This window comes from Thunnus maccoyii, chromosome 24, assembly GCF_910596095.1.
Source record: "Thunnus maccoyii chromosome 24, fThuMac1.1, whole genome shotgun sequence".
Taxonomy (NCBI): domain Eukaryota; kingdom Metazoa; phylum Chordata; class Actinopteri; order Scombriformes; family Scombridae; genus Thunnus; species Thunnus maccoyii.
Window position 1 is genome coordinate 4,982,371 of NC_056556.1, and position 19,396 is coordinate 5,001,766.

The 19,396-nt window shown below is 37.7% G+C and overlaps 1 protein-coding gene across 1 annotated transcript; it reads right to left on the reverse strand.

Annotated features, from left to right (window-relative positions):
* Positions 1–1,013: 1,013 nt before the first annotated feature.
* Positions 1,014–12,885, reverse strand: LOC121892373 (NACHT, LRR and PYD domains-containing protein 12-like). Its single transcript, XM_042405399.1, is given in 19 exon segments — positions 1,014–1,624; positions 1,748–1,794; positions 1,895–2,068; positions 2,323–2,496; positions 3,235–3,408; positions 3,852–4,025; positions 4,109–4,282; positions 4,532–4,705; positions 4,830–5,003; positions 5,199–5,366; positions 6,127–7,921; positions 7,999–8,203; positions 8,380–8,452; positions 10,293–10,403; positions 10,495–10,608; positions 10,725–10,844; positions 10,947–11,049; positions 11,310–11,357; positions 12,695–12,885. Coding segments are annotated over 18 exon segments (4,503 nt in total). The 5' UTR covers positions 11,329–11,357; positions 12,695–12,885; the 3' UTR covers positions 1,014–1,094.
* Positions 12,886–19,396: the final 6,511 nt, after the last annotated feature.

Genomic DNA, 19,396 nt, shown 5'->3' on the forward strand with positions numbered 1-19,396 from the left:
AAAGCAGTTTAAACATTTATGCAATAGTTCAGTGTTGCAGATTTTATCTGCTGAACTTGAACCAAAACTGTGCTTAGTCATCATTTTCACATCTCTTTTTGTAAAGAGATGTGAAAATGATGCTGTCATGTGGAAAATACAAGTGATACTCTGCTGACGTATGTGAAATGAAGCTTCACATTTTATACTGAGTGCAGAATTATATTTTTTTAATCTGACGAGCAAATCCCACAGTTGGTGGTTTGATATAAACATAAAACAAATTATGAACTATACATGTGACACATTATACTGCAAAGCATCCCTGCAGGCTACCGTGCCACCCATTTTCATACATATGAAACATTTGATAGTATTACTTTATATAATATACAAATATATACAAGCATAAATTATTATTACACTAAGATGCAGGTTTGATTAATGTAAATTGCTACTGTTGTGTGAAAACATCAATTTAAGTTATTGTCACGCTTTCAAATGAGTTGAATGATGACACTGCTCCTCCCTATGTTGAGACCTTTTTGTAGACCCTGAAAGCTCATGAGACCTTCTCAAAACCTGTGAGATAATGTCAAAAATGCATTGTCATCCAACTAAAACTAGGGTGTTTTTGAGGAAGTCTTCATTTTTAGCCGCACTGTTGGGATAGTAATGTCAGTCTTTCGATCTGTCCACCACTTTGGTCCTGACTGAAAGATCTCAACTACTGGATTGCCATGAAATTTTGCACACACACTCATTGCCCCCAATATGTTTTTATCTCAACATCTACTGGATGGATTGGCACAAAATTTGGTACAAACATTCATGGTTTTCAGATGTATCCCTCTAACTTTGATGATCCCCTGACTTTTCATCTACCCCCACCAACATGTCAAAATTTAAGTTTGTCCAATACTTTGGTTTATTATGAAATATCTGCAAAACTAATGACATTCCTATCAGCCTCAGCTTTCCTTTGTATTTAGTGCTTATTAGCAAATGTTATTTGTGAGCATGCTAAACTAAGATGGTGAATATGGTAAACATTATACCTGCTTAACATCAGCATGTTAGAATTGTCATTGTGAGCATGCTGATGTTAGAATATCCTAACACAAGGACACTGACGACTCAAGTGACAAAAACCCAAAACCAGGGTAGAGGGGTTCAGTGAAGGTGCAGTAGAAGGTGTACAGGTGGATCAGTGAGTCAGATGAGACTGTGTAGAAGGATAGGGAGCCAGCAGGCCAATCCAGATACACTCCAACTCTCTTAGAGGAAGTGGAGGGAGGGGTGAGAAGAGCTGTTCTTATGTTATTATGCCAAGCATAGTAACATTTATCAGAGAGCTCTAGACTCCATGACATCTCATTCCACCCAAGCCTGCTGCCATCTCGAGCTCCTCTCCTTCTGATTCCTCTGTAAGTCACTCCGATATCCACCCCTGCTTCCCACTCAACCTGCCAGTAACAACGACCACTCAGACCAGTTGTGCACAGCAGCTGATAGCACCAGTCAAATCTGTCACGGTGATCAGGATATGGCTGCTTCTCTATTGCCAGCATCACCTTTCTGTTGTTGTCAGATAGGAGGACGTTTTTGTGTGCTGTGTTTGGGTCCAATGTGAGTTTGCATGCATCTGATGGATAGAAAAAAAATGAGAAGAAATGTAGCAGCACGGTGGTGAAGTTTGTGACTGAATGGATGTCAGACAAATTGACGTTTTTAAAACAGAAATTAAAATTTCTTTTTACACACTTACACTTCCTCAGACCAGATTTCAGCCATTGCATGCCACCATGGTCGACACTGTTGGAAAAAATGAAGTCAGAAAAATATAGATACAGTAATAATAACCTTCATAACCATCTTTCCCTGTATCCATCTTTTAGTTATTGTTTCTCTATACCTGAGTGTGTCCAGTCTCCAGCGTGGATCTTCCAGTCCAGAAGAGAGTAGATTAATACTTGAGTCTCCTGGGTGATTGTAGCTCAGATCCAGCACTCTCAGATGGGAGGGGTTGGAGCTCAGAGCTGAGGCCAGAGAAGCACAGCCATCCTCTGTGATCAGACAGCCTGACAACCTACACAAACATGCACAACTGAGGTATTTTGTTGAAAAAAAGAGTCTAGCTGTGTCCCTAATTAAAATGATTTCCTTGAAATGTTTTCTCCTTAAGCCCCATGCTTTGAAATTAGTTATGGTTTCAAAAGAACTTGAGCACATGTGGAGCCATCTCACAGGCTCTCTAGGCTTGTGATTCTTCCTCAAAATGGGCATTTAGATTTGCAATAGTAGGAAAAGCACAGGTGAATAAAATTAACAATGCTTGCTGACCTGAAAGTCTCAAGTCTACAGTTTTGACTCCGAAGTCCGGCAGAAAGCAGCCTCACTCCTGAATCTTGCAGGTTATTGTTACTCAGTTCCAGCTCTCTCAGGCTAGAAGACTGGGAGCTGAGAACTGATGAGAACTCCTGACAGCATTTCTCTGTGAGTCTAGTTTGATTCAATCTGAAAAATGGAAACAATATTTAGATTTCTAGATGGTTTCATTTTTAGTGAACAGATAAGGGTTCTGATAAACTATATTTTAGCAAGGTAGTTTAAACCTGCAGTGCGGAACTTTTGTCTCCCCCTTCTGGCAGTGAGAGTAATTACACAAACACTGTCAACGTCATCACTGCGGACCCCTAACGCTTTTTATGTGAGCTGACCCACACACTAGCAAGGTGATGCAGTTGGGGTGCACTGAGGACAGACAGCCTCGGTTGACAGTCGCAAACCAATCATTGCTGACTGACGTTAAACACATCACTACTGGTGTGCCAGTGTGGGAAAGTTGGTAAATCTTGCAGTGATAGCCTTAATCAGCATTGTGTGAACTTGTTTGGCAAGGGCTTGAATGTACCTGACATTCACTTATATGTAAAAATTCTGAACTCAAGCTTCTGGTTTCTTGTAGGACCTCTTCTTCTGTATAACTAGGTATACTTTTAATGAACAACAGAATGCTGAGAGTAAATATAATACAAATATAATACATCACTCTCTTACTTGAGGCGTATCACTCTGTCTACCTAAACAATTTCTAACATCACTGGCAATATGAACATCCTTATGTAGTTCCTATTAACAAGATAGCATTTTAAACTACAAATACATATAATTACCATTAATTAAATGAACACCAGTAAAATAATGTTATCTACACAACAAATGTTACAAGGTAATGCTAAAATAACATCTGACCTGAGAGTTTCCAGTGTACAGTGTGCACTCTTCAGTTCAACAGAGAGCAGCTTCACTCCTGAGTCCTGCAGGTCATTGTTACTCAGATCCAGCTCTCTCAGACTAGAAGACTGGCGGTTGAGAGCTGATGCCAGAGCCTCACAGCTTCTTTCTGATAGCTTACAGCCACTTAACCTGAAGAATTTCAGTCTGTCAACTCACATATCGAATAAAAACATTTAATTGACAATAAATGTTACAAGTAAAGGCTAAATGTTTGATGTTGTGTTATGTAATATACTTGCTTATATAAATTGTTGAGTAGTAATCTAAACAGCATTCAAAGAAGTGGTATTAGTAATGGCATTAGTGACTTGTAATCTGTTATAGCAGGAATCAGTAAAGACAGCGCAAGGGAATGTGACGGCGAAACAGTTTCCAGTAGTTCATAGTTTGACTTACTCAAGCAAATAATGTAAATTTGTTTTCTTTTTTGTATAATGCCCTATGAGGCATATTGTAGACATTGGATTTTTGAAAATATTTTGACTTAGGGAAGATTAAGGCAATCGGAAATCACATTAACCACAGAGCTAGATATAAAGATACATGTGATGCAGAAATCCACAAGAGCTCACCTGATCATTTCCAGTGGGCAGTGTGGACTTCCCAGTCCACCAGACAGCAAGTTCACTCCTGAATCCTGCAGATCATTGTTACTGAGGTCCAGCTCCCTCAGACTGGAAGACTCAGATCTGAGAACTGATGAGATCTCCTGGCAGCATTTCTCTGTGAGGTTGGTTTGATTCAACCTGACAAAGGGACAGAAACATTTACTAATATACAGCATGGATACAAATTCAAGTTACTCCAAAATCTTATAACCTGATCTAACCTGAGTGTTTAGAGTGGACAGTGTAGACCTGCCAATCCAACAGAGAGCAGTTTCATTCCTGAATCCTGCAGGTCATTGTCACTCAAGTCCAACACTTTCAGAAGAGAGGACTTGCTGCTGAGAACGGATGACAACTCCTGACAGCATTTCTCAGTGAGCCTCATTTTATTTAACCTGATAAAAAGAAGGAAAAAAATGTTATATTTCAAGTGTTAAGCTTTCTACAGTACAATGGGTTCAAGTACACATTACAACTGTTTCTCTAAGTCTGTTCACTCTCAAAATAAAAGGATTGGAGCATATGTAATAAACAACAACTCAACAGCTTTTAATTTGATCAAGACGGGAAATGTTAACCACAAATGCTACAAAAATAAGAACAAACAGCCTGCAGTATTAGAGGGTGTCATAATGTGATCTAACCTCAGAGTTTCCAGTTTACAATGTTGACTCTCCAGTCCAACAGAGAACAGCTTTACTCCTGAATCCTGCAGATCATTGTTACTCAAGTCCAGCTCTCTCAGACCAGAGGACTGGGAGCTCAGCACTGAGGCCAGAGTGCCATGACTTCTCTCTGATAGATTACAGCCACTCAGCCTGAAGAAGAATTTCAATCAACTTGCATATTAAATAAAAAAACAAGTTCTTTAAGAATATGACTATACGCTAAAGTATCACACCTCTGATTCTTTAACACCTGTGAAACATAATATACCCTAACCTGAGTATTTCCAATGTACAGTTTGGACTTTCCAGTCCGGCAGAAAGAAGCTTCATTCCTGAGTCCTGCAGGTCATTGTAACTCATATCCAGCTCTTTCAAACTAGACAATTTGCTGCTGAGAACTGATGCTAACTCCTGACAGCATTTGTCTGTGAGATTGTTTTGGTTCAACCTAGGAAAACAAATAGAGAAATTTGTTGTTGTTTTTTTTTTTTTTTTTTTTAGATATTTCGCTTTCCTGTGTGTGTTATATTCAAGTACATTTAGGCAGAAAACATCTATAGTGTCAGGGGAATACATATTTAAAGCCTTGAGTGGAATTACAAAAGAAGACATTCATGAATTGTTAACTACCATATAATCTAACCTCATTGTTTCCAGGTGACACTGTGGATTCTCCAGTCCAGCACAGAGCCACTTCACTCCAGAGTCCTGCAGGTCGTTGTTAGTCAGATCCAGGTCTCTCAGACTAGAAGAGCTTAGAACTGATGCTAGACCTTCACAGCTTTTCTCTGACAGGTTACAGCCACTCAGCCTGAAGAAAAACATGCAACAAGAATGAATTTTTAAGATTTTCCTTATTTCTGACCTCATAAAAGACTAATATTAATCCCAAACATTACAATAAATAAATACTATAATGTATTATGATTTGCTGAAATGCAATTTCGTACCAGATAACATTTAAAGCAAACCTTTGTGACCTTTGATAAACATCAACCACTGTGGCCACAAGTGACACTAAAAAGATGATGGCAAATGCTGAAACATAGTGTAACAGTAGAGCAGGAGGGTCCTAAAGTTCGCAAACTGACACTTAAAAGTCAGTAACACAGCAGCATCTATATAAAGCTTGTTAATATTAACTAACATTAGCTACCAAAGGCTATTCATCATACCAGACCAAGTAATGCTGTAGTAGAAATACTCCTGAGTTTGAGGAAGTGTGTGTCTTATTGCTTATGAACCCTTTCATTTGTGAGAGAAAATATGTGTTATTTATTCTGATCCAAATGCTCTCCCCTCATCCCTCCCCCCATTGTTTGTGGAGATTCCACCAATCCTGGCCAACAGTATTGTTAAACATGAAAAAGAACAGAAAAAACCCAAAAATAGCGCATGCAACCACACTAAAGATGAAGATGCTAGCCTGAAGTTACTAAGGGTTGCAAGACATATGAAACAAGACAGCAGACTGTGTCATGTAATTATTAAAGTGTAACTACTGGTGTACTTATATCTATGGAGTTGATAATTAGTGTCTATTAAATTTATCCAGTTTTCTATGGACTTACAGAGACTTATTGGAGGCTTTGACAACTGGCAGCAGCCTCAGAAGACCCTCCTCGGAGGCTGAATATTTCTTCAGGTCAAACACATCCAGCTCTTTCTCTGATGACAGCAAGATGAAGACTAGAGCTGACCACTGAGCAGGAGATAGCTTGTCTGTGCTGAGACTTCCTGAACTCAGGTACTGTTGGATCTCTTCCATTAGAGATTGATCATTCAGCTCATTCAGACAGTGGAAGAGATTGATACTTCTCTCCGGGGAGAGATTCTTCCTGATCACGCTCTTGATGTACTGAACTGTTTCCTGCTTGCTCTGTGAACTACTTCCTCTCTGTGTTATTAGGCCCCGTAGAAGAGTCTGATTGGACTGCAGTGAAAGGCCCAGGAGGAAGCGGAGGAACAGATCCAGGTGACCATTTGGACTCTGTAAAGCCATGTTCACAGCACTTTGAAAGAGATGTGATAGTTTAGACTTGTCTGTTAATATTTTGGACCACCAGCGTTTCGACTGGGACAGGAGATCAACACTGGAGTCAGTGAAAGTCAGAAAGACATAAAGAGCAGCCAGAAACTCCTGAATACTCAGATGAACAAAGCAGAAGACCTTCTCCTGGTACAGCCCTTTCTCCTCTTTAAAGATCTGTGTGAACACTCCTGAGTACACTGAGGCTGCTGTGATATCAATGCCACACTCTGTCAGGTCTGATTCATAGAAGATCAGGTTGCCTTTTTGCAGTTGCTCAAAAGCCAGTTTTCCCAGAGACAGAATCATCTCCCTGCTGCCTGGATTCCAATGTGGATCTGTCTCAGCTCCAACGTGATACTTGACATTCCATAGTTTGGCTTGAACCACCAGAAAGTGGATGTACATCTCCGTCAGGGTCTTGGGCAGCTCTTTTCCCACTCTGCTTTTCAACACATCCTCCAGAACTGTAGCAGTGATCAAGCAGAAGACTGGGATGTGGCACATGATGTGGAGGCTCCGTGATGTCTTGATGTGGCAGATGATGGTGCTGGCCTGCTCCTCATCTCTGCATCTCTTCCTGAAGTACTCCTCCTTCTGAGGGTCAGTGAACCCTCTCACCTCAGTCACCATGTCGACACACTCAGGAGGGATCTGATTGGCTGCTGCAGGTCGTGTGGTTATCCAGAGGCGAGCAGAGGGAAGCAGTTTCCCACTGATGAGGTTTGTCAGCAGCACATCCACTGAGGCGGACTCTGTAACATCAGTCAGGTCCTCGTTGTTGGTGAAGTTCAGAGGAAGTCGACACTCATCCAGACCGTCAAAGATGAACACAACCTGGGATTTGTCAAACCTACAGATTCCTGCCTCTTTAGTCTCACCAAAGAAGTGATGAATGAGTTTCACCAAGCTGTACCTTTTCCCTTTCAGCAGATTCAGCTCTCGGAAGGTGAATGGAAATGTGAACTGTATGTCCTGGTTGGCTTTGTCTTCAGCCCAGTCCAGAGTGAACTTCTGTGTTAAGACTGTTTTCCCAATGCCAGCCACTCCCTTTGTCATCACTGTTCTGATTGGTTCATCTCTTCCCAGCAAGGGTTGGAAGATGTGTTTGCATACAATTGTTGTTTCTGGTCTGGCTGGTTTCCTGGCCACTGTTTCAATCTGTCTGACCTCATGTTTATCACTGACCTCTGAAATCCCTCCCTCTGTGATGTAGAGCTCTGTGTAGATCTCATTTAGAAGTGTTGGGTTCCCTGTTTTAGCAGTCCCCTCTAACAAACACTGGAACTTCTGCTTCAAACTAGATTTGAGTTTCCGCTGGCACATGGCAGGAGATTCTGCATGAACAAAACACAAATGAGTTAATGCTGCAATAAATAGGATCATCATGTTAAAACTGTAAAAATATTCTTACTCCTCTGCAGATAGTCAGCCAGCTCCTCCTGCTTTATTCTTCTCAGGAAGTGAAGTGTGATTTTTAGAAATGCCTCTCTGCTGCTCCTCATTTCCTCTTTCTCCTCACCGTCCATCATCTCTTCTTCCGAGCACTCTGAACTCAGAACCTTCTGCATCCTCTTTAGCTCCTTCCTCACAAAAGTGACAATGCTCTCCTCAAGCAGCTGAAAAACAATCAACAGCAATTCCATCCATCACGTAGTGGAAGCCTGTTTGTCTAATCAATGTGCCATGGAGAACATTAGGACAATATTTTATGGACTGGTTGTTGGAACTACTTTGCTCTCTCTCTCTCACTCACTGTGTGTGTGTGTGTGTGTGTGTGTGTACATTTACACACCATAAATACAGAGTCTGTTTGATGTTCCAGGGCAGATTGACCACTATGAACCTCTGATGTCTGCTGTTGTAGTCTGTGGAGGAAAACACACCTCAGCATTTTGAATATCCATTTTCATACTGGCTGACTTTTTGTATTACCGGATTTAACAAAAAATCTCCTTATCCCTTTAGAAAAGGGCTTTTATTTGGGACCCTTTGTCACAGTTTGTCAACGGGTTGTGATCGACTCATCCAAAGACTTATTTTTCCTTCTCAAATTATATTTCTTGAATAATTTACAGATACACAATGAGGTAAAATTATACAAAAACTCTTTAAATTTTTCTAAAAATGTTTTTTTCCTGCTTTTCTATAATGTTAATTATCCTGTCATCCCTATGATTTATCTTGGAGGGTTACTGACCTTCAGGTTGGAAACCACTCTGATAGGGTGAAAAAGCCATGAAAAACAGACTATGACTGTTGGGTCAGTTCTCAGGTAGGAGTGTGCACAGATGAATGAAAACTGAGGCTGCTCTAGAAAAGAGGCTCAGTTCAGTATCATCTCCTATTTCCAGCACTTTTCATTCAACCTTTATAATGCTACAGTTACAAAATTTGCATACAATCACCTTGGATTATCTCGTGAACTTTGTTGGTATCAAGGGAACTGGCTTGGTTGTGTTTATATACATATGACAGAACACAACCTTCAGCAGACAAAAATTCAATATTATTAAAGTTTAAAATGTGGAGTCCCACAGGGGTCGATACTTGAGCCACTTCTGTTTTGGATTGAACATGCGACCGCACATTCTGCCACTAAACTGGTCCTATACAAGATCCTATCCCTGGACAGACATCTTATCTCCTACTTGTGGATATTTGGATGATCATTTATCTATTAAATAGATGTGGGGCATAAAAGAAGGAGGCATATTTACAGTTATCACTGAATATTACAGTCAACTAGGGCTGAACAACTTTGAAAAAATATCTAATTGCAATTGTTTTGACTGATATTGCAATTGATATATGATTTATTAGAGAGAATGATAATTTTTACATAATTATTCTCATTTTAATTGAAAAACATATTAAAATGATCATGGTGTGATTTTTGAAGGGATCTGAACCAAACAAAGATATTTTCTTAAGTCTGTAGAATATGATGTGTAGGTCAGGACATCTCTGCAGAATGACAATATTTCATCAAAAATGGTATTTTGACATACATTTTGCCTTCAACAAATATTGGGCCTCCCGTGATTTGAAAATTGTAGGTCAGTAGGTCATATTGCGATTTCGATAAAATTTTGATTTCGATGTTTAGCCCTACAGACAACTATGTAGCTTGCTCAGCCCAGCACAGCTCAACCTTGTTTTTTCAGATTTAGATTTTTCTGGCTCTTGGAACAAAATGGAATATCATAAACACTGAAAACATTTTATAACAATAATAACAGTATAGCTGATTAGTCATATTATCCATTAGTTGATTGAAAATTAATCTGTTTTGATATTCAATTTATCATTTGTTATTATTCAAGCAAATATGCCTCAAAATTTGAAGATTCACAGTTTTTCTTTGTTTTCTGTTAGGTAACTGAATATCTTAGGTGTTTGGACTATTTTCGGACAGTGAAGCTTAAAAGCAGGATGTCAACTTTAGATCTGGGAAATTACAATGGGTGTTTTTAACTATTTTTTGATAATTGAGAAAACATTGGGGGATTAATTGATAATGAAAACAATCATAAATTGCAGTCCTATATGACATTGACATTTCTCAAGACAAATTTTCAACAAAAATTTCTTCACAGTCAGAGTCGAGAGGATAAATGGCATAGATCAACATAAGAAGGCAAGGAGCTTAAGAAGAATTAAAAGACAAACTGGACAGACAGACTGAATCAACAGACAATGCCTTACTCTGGTTTAGATGAATATTGTCCTTTAAAACCAAGAGGTGGCTCGATTGACTGGTTGCTCTTCATGGATACACAGCTGGATACAGGAGACTCTGGTCTCTCCTCCTGGGTCCTGACAGAGACAAACAATTCACAAAAGATAGTTTCATTCTAGAAATTGCTTTATTGACGCTTACATAGTACATAGTAAAATGTTGACTTACTCTGTTGCAGAAGAATGATGTCCTTTCAAACCAAGAGGTGGCTCGATTGACTGGTTGCTCTTCATGGAAACACAGCTGGATACAGGGGAGACTGGTTTTTGCAGCTGCTCTGGACTTAAAACACAACAAAAACAGCTTACAAAAACAGCTTTTACTTTTTTATATTAAAGACTTATAGAACAATGGACCAACTCTTCTTAGGTGATAAGATGATAAACTTGTTAACTTACTCTGTTTCAGAATGATGTCCTTTTAAACCAAGCGGTGGCTCTATTGACTGGTTGCTCTTCATGGACACACAGCTGGGTACAGGGGAGGGTGGTCTCTCCTCCTGCTGCTGTTGTTCTGGGCTTCAACACAACACAGAGTTTTCACTTTTAATAACAATGTAGGCAAAATCAGGTACTGTGTAGGCTCTGACAGTCATAGGGCTTTAGAAATCATCATCTTACCTCTGAACTTTGGTTTTGTAGTCATGTTCTCCAAATGAAGTGACTTCAGAGTGAGGGATACCATCATCTTGCCCCTCAGGCAGATCCATAGTAGGGCTTACACCTTTACACAAAACAAACCCAACATGCTATGTCAGTCAGGCTGAAAATGAAATTGAAGATGCTTTTGAGCCTGCTGTGTGGCAGAAGAAGGAAATGGCAAAAATACAGATGCTTGATTGTTTTGGTAATGCTCCTTTTCCACCACCAAGATAACAAATGTTCCATACCATGATAAATATTTTGCCAGCGTGTTTTGTCATAGTGCACTGTACAGTCAGAATCAACAATGCCAGCTTATCTTCCAGCTTGGAAGAAGCTTACCTGTTAAATCAACATCCATGTCAAGTCACACAGATTTTCTACTTTCATCTGTAGAGGAGACATTGAGAAAGAAGATTCTGTTTATTCTCCAATGTCAGTCCAATGTCAGACTTCTGAACTTTCTCTGTCAAACTCTAGAAAACATTAGTGTAACGTTAAAGCTGCAGCCGGAAATCAAGTCCAGAACCTACAGAAGTAAGTTGGATTGTAAATCAGAAAAATCTGGCTAGCCACCAACCAAACTTTTTCCAACATTTTTAAAAAGTATAGTAAAAAGTAGTAAAAGTAAAGTAAAGGTTAAAGTATTTTTTAAAACCACAAATTTTCACATTTATTCTAATTATATTTTATATAAATGTTATCTCCCTACTTATTGGTCAGGACTGAGTGGTATGAATGACCTGTGGTATTATTGCATCAATCACAGTAGTTCTACTTTAAATCCACTAGATGGTGCACATTAACAACATCATCTATTCCATGGTCAAGTACACAGCAGCTCAACTCTGTATCCCTTCACACAAAACAGTAATCAGAGTTTATGTCTGCCATCTGTGTGATTTCACACAAAATAAGCTACAAGACAAAATGTTTCTGAATGATACTGGTTCACTTTATATTGTGACATTTATTCAATCTTCTTTCAGTCTCTTTTGTTGTTGTTAGGAAGGTTTATGAAGGACTGAATTGACCCAGAGGTGTCTCAGTGGTAGGCTTGTTATTTTCCATTTCCTTAAAGAGCCACTGACAGCGTGGGTGAACTAAATCAATTTCATAATTGGTTTAATATACTGTATACTATACAGTAGAACCTACATATTTAGATATATTGTGTATTTTGTTCACTTTTCTGCTACTTCACTTTTCTACTTACTCCACTCTGTTTCAGAGAAATTATCATATATTATTTTTATTCCACTAATTTTGTTTGACAGCTTAAGATTTTATTTCCAAACCAAACTAATCACCTTATAAAATAGTTGTGCATCATTATACATTACTACTAGTATTAACAAACATTTAAGTGCTGCTTAAACAATAATGCATCAGCAATAGTAATTAATTAATATAATATATAATAATACAGTTACTTAACTAAGATTTGTAAGACTTTAATTCATAGTGGAGTACTTTTAGATTGTGGTATTGCAACTTTTACTCAAGTAGAGAGTCTGAATACTTCCATCACTTCCTAAAAGCTGCAAGGCTGTCCTGTGTTGACGAGACAAGGGACCGTTACTGTACCCTATTAAACAATTTAACACTGTCTTATGTGTTGAAAAAAGTCACAAGAGTGCTCAATAGAAGCTGATTTTAAGAATGCTGCACCTTTAACGTTAACAGTCTCAAACAATAAAACCCGATTTTTAAAAAGGTCACAATACCTTTTTCGTGGTGAAAATTAGCTGCGTCACACCGAAGTGAAACTAACCTCCAACTTGAACCAACCAGGAGAAGAAAAATAGAGAGAAGCGTGAAATACTGATCTGGACAATGAGTCCATAAAACCTGTCACACAAAACAATCAGGTTATTACTGAAACTATTAAGTTCCAGCGCCTCACCCAGGTGTTACAGTTTTGATATTAGTATTACATATGAGTTAGCCCCGTCCTGAGTTTTGCCTGCAGGAGAGTGCCCTACAGCTGTGTCCTGCCATAACCCTGATGCAGAAACATCATACGACCCTTATGAGAAATTACAGCCTTTACATAGAAAGATTAGAGCCACTTTTGGGAGATTATTGACAATGACTGTGTATGAAGTTGGATTTGTGCGCCGTGTGATGCCTGTAGGCGAAACTCAGGGCAAAAAATTCTACAAGCTGCTTTCACGAGATGGGAGGAGCTGCAGGTGAAACAACACACCAACACTGTTCTGATAAGAACACTATTCAATGAAAAATGAATGAAGCCTGTTACAGAAACTAGCATGCCTCTGCTACTTTCTAGATTATTGACTCAGATCATTATACAAATTATTTCTGCATTCACTAACATAAGTGATATTTATACTATAACTTTAACAATAACTGATACCATGAAAACTCATCTTAGGTCTTTTATAAATACTGGTTTTAATGTAAAAAGGTGCAGGAAATGGGAAAAAGAGGAAATTAAGAGCACCCACTTCCTTCTTAACCTCTACCCATTTTTGTCTTGTTTAAAGGGGGGGTTTGATACCATTTGTTACACAGACTTGGTGCAAAATTTAACCATTTTTGACCACTTGGGAATTGATAAAATGGTCACAAATTCCTCCAAATTACCACATAGGGACATCAAGACCTTCAGGAACACCACAGAAAAAATCATGCTGTGATTTGGCATCAAAAACTTTTGACATTTGGAAATTTCTGTAAGAATTGCATTTTTGGCGATTGGATGGCAAGCACTTCTGTTCTGGAAATTGCTTAGAAACCCCCTTGATGATGTCAATATACATAGGAAAGCCACACATCCTCTGAATGCCCTTGGTCTCTAGTTTGTGGCTGTAAAGTTTCATGAGGCTGTGATTATCCTAGAGGTCACAATAGGTCATTTTATACAGTGAGGCCAAGTCTCACTACAATGAAATGGCTACTATGGGGACCAGCATCATCACACATGGATACAATTGGGCTCATTGAATCCACAAGAGTCTCAGTTTTCCAGTCATACAAAATCTATGCAATTCCAAGACTGTTTAGGGACCCTAGTATGCAAAAAATGCACTCCCTTGTGAGTGCCCATAGAATCCATTTTCGTTCAGATATCTTGAGGTGAGAGATCAAGTGACCCCTTTGAAAATGGCCATGCCAGTTTTTCCCTCACCAAAATTTAGCCTATATTTGGAGTGCTAGTAATGTCAGCCGTGGATGCTGGCGTCCTTGAGGAGTTTAAGAGAGTGTTATTGTTTGACATAAGAAAAGATCATTTCTGCTTTGAGGTTTGAATGTTCTGCATTTTTATTGCTAACAATAACTAAAATAACAAGCCTTGTTTAGCAATTCTGAGTAACTTCCACTGTCATTCTTATATTTCCACCTCTTTTTTGCTGCCTCTCTCTTCCTGTTATTTGCAATCATTTATTGCCCCAACAGTTTGTACAAGAGGATGATTCTGAATGTTTTTGGTGACCCTTGACCTTTCCTCTAGCACCATGACAAGTGAAAATTTCCCCTGGATAGCACACAGAATGAACAAATATTGTGATTTAAGTTGATTCAAGCAGTTTAAGTGGGATATGAGTCACAGAATTACTCACTGTCCTGCAGCCCTTCTTGAATAAAATACACCACATGAAAGAGAAGTGCCTTGTGAAAATAAGCTGTACTTCCGACAGAATCCCATAACTGATCTATTTTAATGTTTTCTTGGTCATGTTGATGGTTCAGTGATTTAACTTCAAATTGGTCATCTTAACTTTCCTCATATTCCTGTGCATCAAAGCAGTCACGTTAATGATTTTTTACATAAAATTTAATTACAAGAAAACATCTGGGTTAAACTGAAACTTAATAAAATTATTAAGTTTTATTATTAAGTGTACTCATATATACTTATATTTTGTTTTTTTTAATGTTTTAATTCTATTTGTATATGAATGTTTTTTAACTTCAAAAGAGAATTGGATTTTCAGTTTATAACCAAATCTGCAGGATTCCAGAAATATTGATGTCATGAGTCTAAAGTCCCTTGGTACAACCCCACAAACATTAGAGAGGGACTCACCACAAAAATCCTAACATAAAAAACCTCAAAATTATATAATTTATCAATCATTCACTTAACTTTTGAATTGTTTAATTGTTTTCTATGTTGTTTCAAAGCCTTCTCTACACTGCCAGGTATCTCATTCTGATGGATAATACTTAATCCCTCTTAATCTACATACTGATTTTCTTAATTTAGCATTTTTACGTGTCTTAATTCAGCAGATGCTTTAGTCCAAAGTAATGTACAAATGAGATACTGTCTAAACCACAATATCAAGGAGAAGCCATCATGAAGTGCTGCAAGATTTTACCTGCATGTTTCGATTTTTGCCTAAAAATAGTCCAATTTTAAGATCTTTTTTTCTAAATAATATCAGGATCAACCATAAAAAATAAATTAAACATGGCTAATATGTGCTCAATCATACATTTAAACTCCTTGATCCATTAAATGGAAGAATAAGATATTCTTTGTAAAGAATTTCAGTAGTTTTCCTTAGCAAATTTATTACATGTAAGAGGTTGTTTAACTGTGCTTTTAAACCGCTACAACTGAGTGAACACATGAATGAATCTGCATCAGAGGTTTTGAAGCAGGTATGATATTACCTCAACTTGACCTTGTTTATATATATAAATATATATATATATATATATTATATATATAAATATAATACAGTATGTCAGTAACAGACATGCAGACAGATAGAGGTCACTTAATGAAACAGTCAAGCAGGTAAAAACAGGTAAGGCAACATACAGTATATCCATAAAGAAAACTGCTCTCTATACAATGAACAAATGTGTGGGCAGGTGGTTGATGAAAGGAACAGTTACAGAACATGATCCACAGAGAAAAAACACAGAACATACAAGAGACTGCAGAGAAGAGGAGGGGGGCTGTTTCAGAGCCCTTTACATTCTCTATGGAGACGCTGTGTATTCCTGGAACCCAGCTCTTGTTTTTTGGAGTCTGAGACATAAACAGCAGCCAAGCAGCAGCTGTCTGACACAGCGGCACGGCTTCATGAGTCAGCCCTCCTTATCTGGAGGAAGCACAAGGGAAATGTTGCAACATCAGAGCTGAATGTCAGCTACAGAGTATGTACAGTAACTGGGTTCAGGTTGTAAAATGGTACAAGAAAGACAGGAAAAAAAATTACTTTTAATGTAAATATCACTAAAAGAAAAGCCAGAATTTCTCTATGCCATACAATAAAGCTCAAAAATGCCAAATGAAATGGACACAGTTGTCCTTTTTACATGACAAATGTTCAAATGTAAAGAGTCTGTGTGTCTTAAACATCAGTGTTCATTAATAATTAGACAGCTTTATCTCCTTTGCTCTACTACGCAGTAATAGTTTATTGAGTGAGTGGGTTTAAAGGGAGTACCTGTGTATTGTGTTTGTGTGCACACAGGTGTTCACATGATGGTAAACTGTGTCTATCATGATCTTAGATATCTCTAAACCTTTGACAATTTCCTCTGAAGCCAGAATTTCTCTATGCCATACAATAAAGCTCAAAAATGCCAAATGAAATGGACACAGTTGTCCTTTTTACATGACAAATGTTCAAATTTAAAGACTCTGTGTGTCTTAAACATCAATCAGTCTTCATTATCTCTATGCTGTAATAATTAGACAGCTTTGTCTCATTTGCTCTAAACCAAGGTGATAATTTTCCCATGGCAGTTGTAGTTAATTGAAGGAGTGGGGTTAAAGGGCATTTCTGTGTGTTGTGTTTGTGTGCACACAGGTGTTCACATGACTGTAAACCATGTCTATCATGAAACCCCTGGCCATTTCCTCTGCTGTAACCTTCAGGCCTAAGAAAGAGTCCATTAGGTCTTAACTATCACATTATATAAGTAGTGTCCATTCAGGAAAATGAAAGAGCATTTTAAGTGTCTTATCACACATTTTCATTCAAGTGATGCCTCTTATGAAGCTGACATCAATTACAAGTCAACCACAACACCGTAAGTTAGTCTTTTGGGCTGTGACACCTTAAAATTAAGCAATTTCTACTGTCAACTTTAATTGCCGTGAGTGTTCAAGCAATGAAAAATATTTCCTTCTCAGGCTGTTTCTTTTCAAGGATTTTAGAAGTAAAATTAACCAGTTTTTCATGAGAAAAAGAAAAAAAAGTAGTGAAAAGTCAGAAGAAATATTTTTTCCTTGTTATTTCTTTAATCATGTTACAGGCCACTTATTGGATCCTGAGGTTGGGATTCACTGCCTTAAGATAATGATTCACACAAACAACTGCTTTTACCAATGATTTTCAGTTTTTATTTTTGGGCTTTAAAAGGCCGGTTCAACCAAATTTGGAAAAAAATTTAATAAAATGTGCTCCCTCTGCTGGTATGTAGCCATGCAGATAGTTTTGACTTAATTTACTAAGGTTTTAATTCTGTCAGGAGTTTAAAAAGCACATTTCTCCAATAGTCTGGATAATCCAAAACACACACCATCAACACTTTTCATAGGGACTTCAATTGAAAGTAGTCTCAATGTAAATTGTTCACAGTAAGGTCTACAGATGATCTCATTTGGGTGAACTGACCCTTTTAAATTGTACTTTGAGCCATTACTTTGAGCAACTGCTGTGATAAAAGTGATAAAAGAAAGTAAAAATTAAAAAAACACCACAGTACTTAAGTCATTGTTGCCATCATCATTAGAGAACCAATGATATAAACACCTTTTTTGTTGTAAAATACTATCAAAAATACATGCATATGCATCACCTTCCTTTTTTCTCAGTGTGCATATGTATATATCAGTTGGTGTTTGAATCTTGAAACAGAACTACATATAAGACAGTTTAAGATGAGCATCACACCATCAGTTGAAAACGTAACTCACAATTTCCACACGGGTTTATTCGATGAGATGCAGCATTTCATACAGAATGTTGCTCACATAACAAAAGAGACAGATTACAATCTGTAAAAGTTAATACAAAACGTATTGCATGTGGTATGGCTCTGTTAGTACATAACAAATGTCATTCTATCCTCCATATTAAACAGAAACTGTCAAATGACACTTAAAATTCACAATTGTGTTTGTGTCCGCTCCACTGGAGATGCCAGTAAGCTAGCTGCAGTGCATTTACTGTTCTCAATACAAATGTCCTGTAATTAAAAAAAAAGCATTGCTCTTCAACAGTGCATAGACAAACATGTATGGCTGAATCCTTTTCAGATATCTGTACATACATTTCATTTGTGTGCTTACTATGTGCACAGATCTCTGATTTCTATCAATAGGACACTGGTCCCCATCCCTTTTCAGGATTTCAGTATGCATAAGACATCACTGTGTAGGGTTTGCACATTTGCTGGATTACAAATTGTATTAATCTTTGTGAAACATCACACATCATGGTTGAAAAGGAAAAAGCACGGTTTACAAAAAATAAATATCCCTTTGTTATTGCTAAAAATATGATTTGAAAATATCTTCCCATGTAAGACAAAATGAAAAGGCTATTACTCAAGTGCTATGGGTTACAGATAAAATCAGTATAAAGGAAAGAAGTTAAAAGAAAACATATTTCATATACAATAATTAAATTTTTATCTTGCCCTCGGACACTGAAATAAGTTCATAATTGCACCTTTTTAAGAAATGAACAGCTTGATAATCATCTAAGTATGTCACCTAATATCTATTTTCCTTGCAAGTGCTGACAAATACTGTATATGAAAAGCAAAGGTGTCATTTAAGACATACAGAAAACCTGGTTTAACTCATAATTAACACTGTGTTTAGGCAGTGGAGTTGTAGATTTGGTATTTAAATGTTTTAATGTCACTGTTTTTTGGTACAATGCAAGCAGGAAGACAAGCAAAAATGACAAATCTGATTTTTTCCAAAAGTCCCGTTTTTTTGAGTTTTTTCTTTCCATTAGTTCTTTGTTTTGTTCCTCTACAGCCGATCACAGTGTTATATCCCCCCTCTGAGATAAATAAAGTTGCTCTAGTCCTGTTGTTTACTTGAATTGAGGTTTTGTTGTGTGACAAATCTTGCCAACATTTTTAAAGGGTCAATTCAACCAATTTACAAATATGTATCTCTAATGGTGTGTAGCCATGCAGATAGCTTTGGCTTTATCTGTCCAAATAGTGAGATATTTGAAATATTACCACAGTACAATGAAGGTGGATGGATTTTTTTATGCTGCTCAAATTATTGAAAAATGGCTTTTATTGACAGTAATTTTCTGAGGATTGAAGACAAGTAGCTGTTGATTGTTGGTGTCAGTGCCGTGAGCACCACAGATGAACTTCTATTCACCTCCGTTATTTTGAGGTGGAGGCAGAATTCTCAAAATCTGGGCAAATAAAACCAAAACTATCTACATAGCAAGTTACCACTA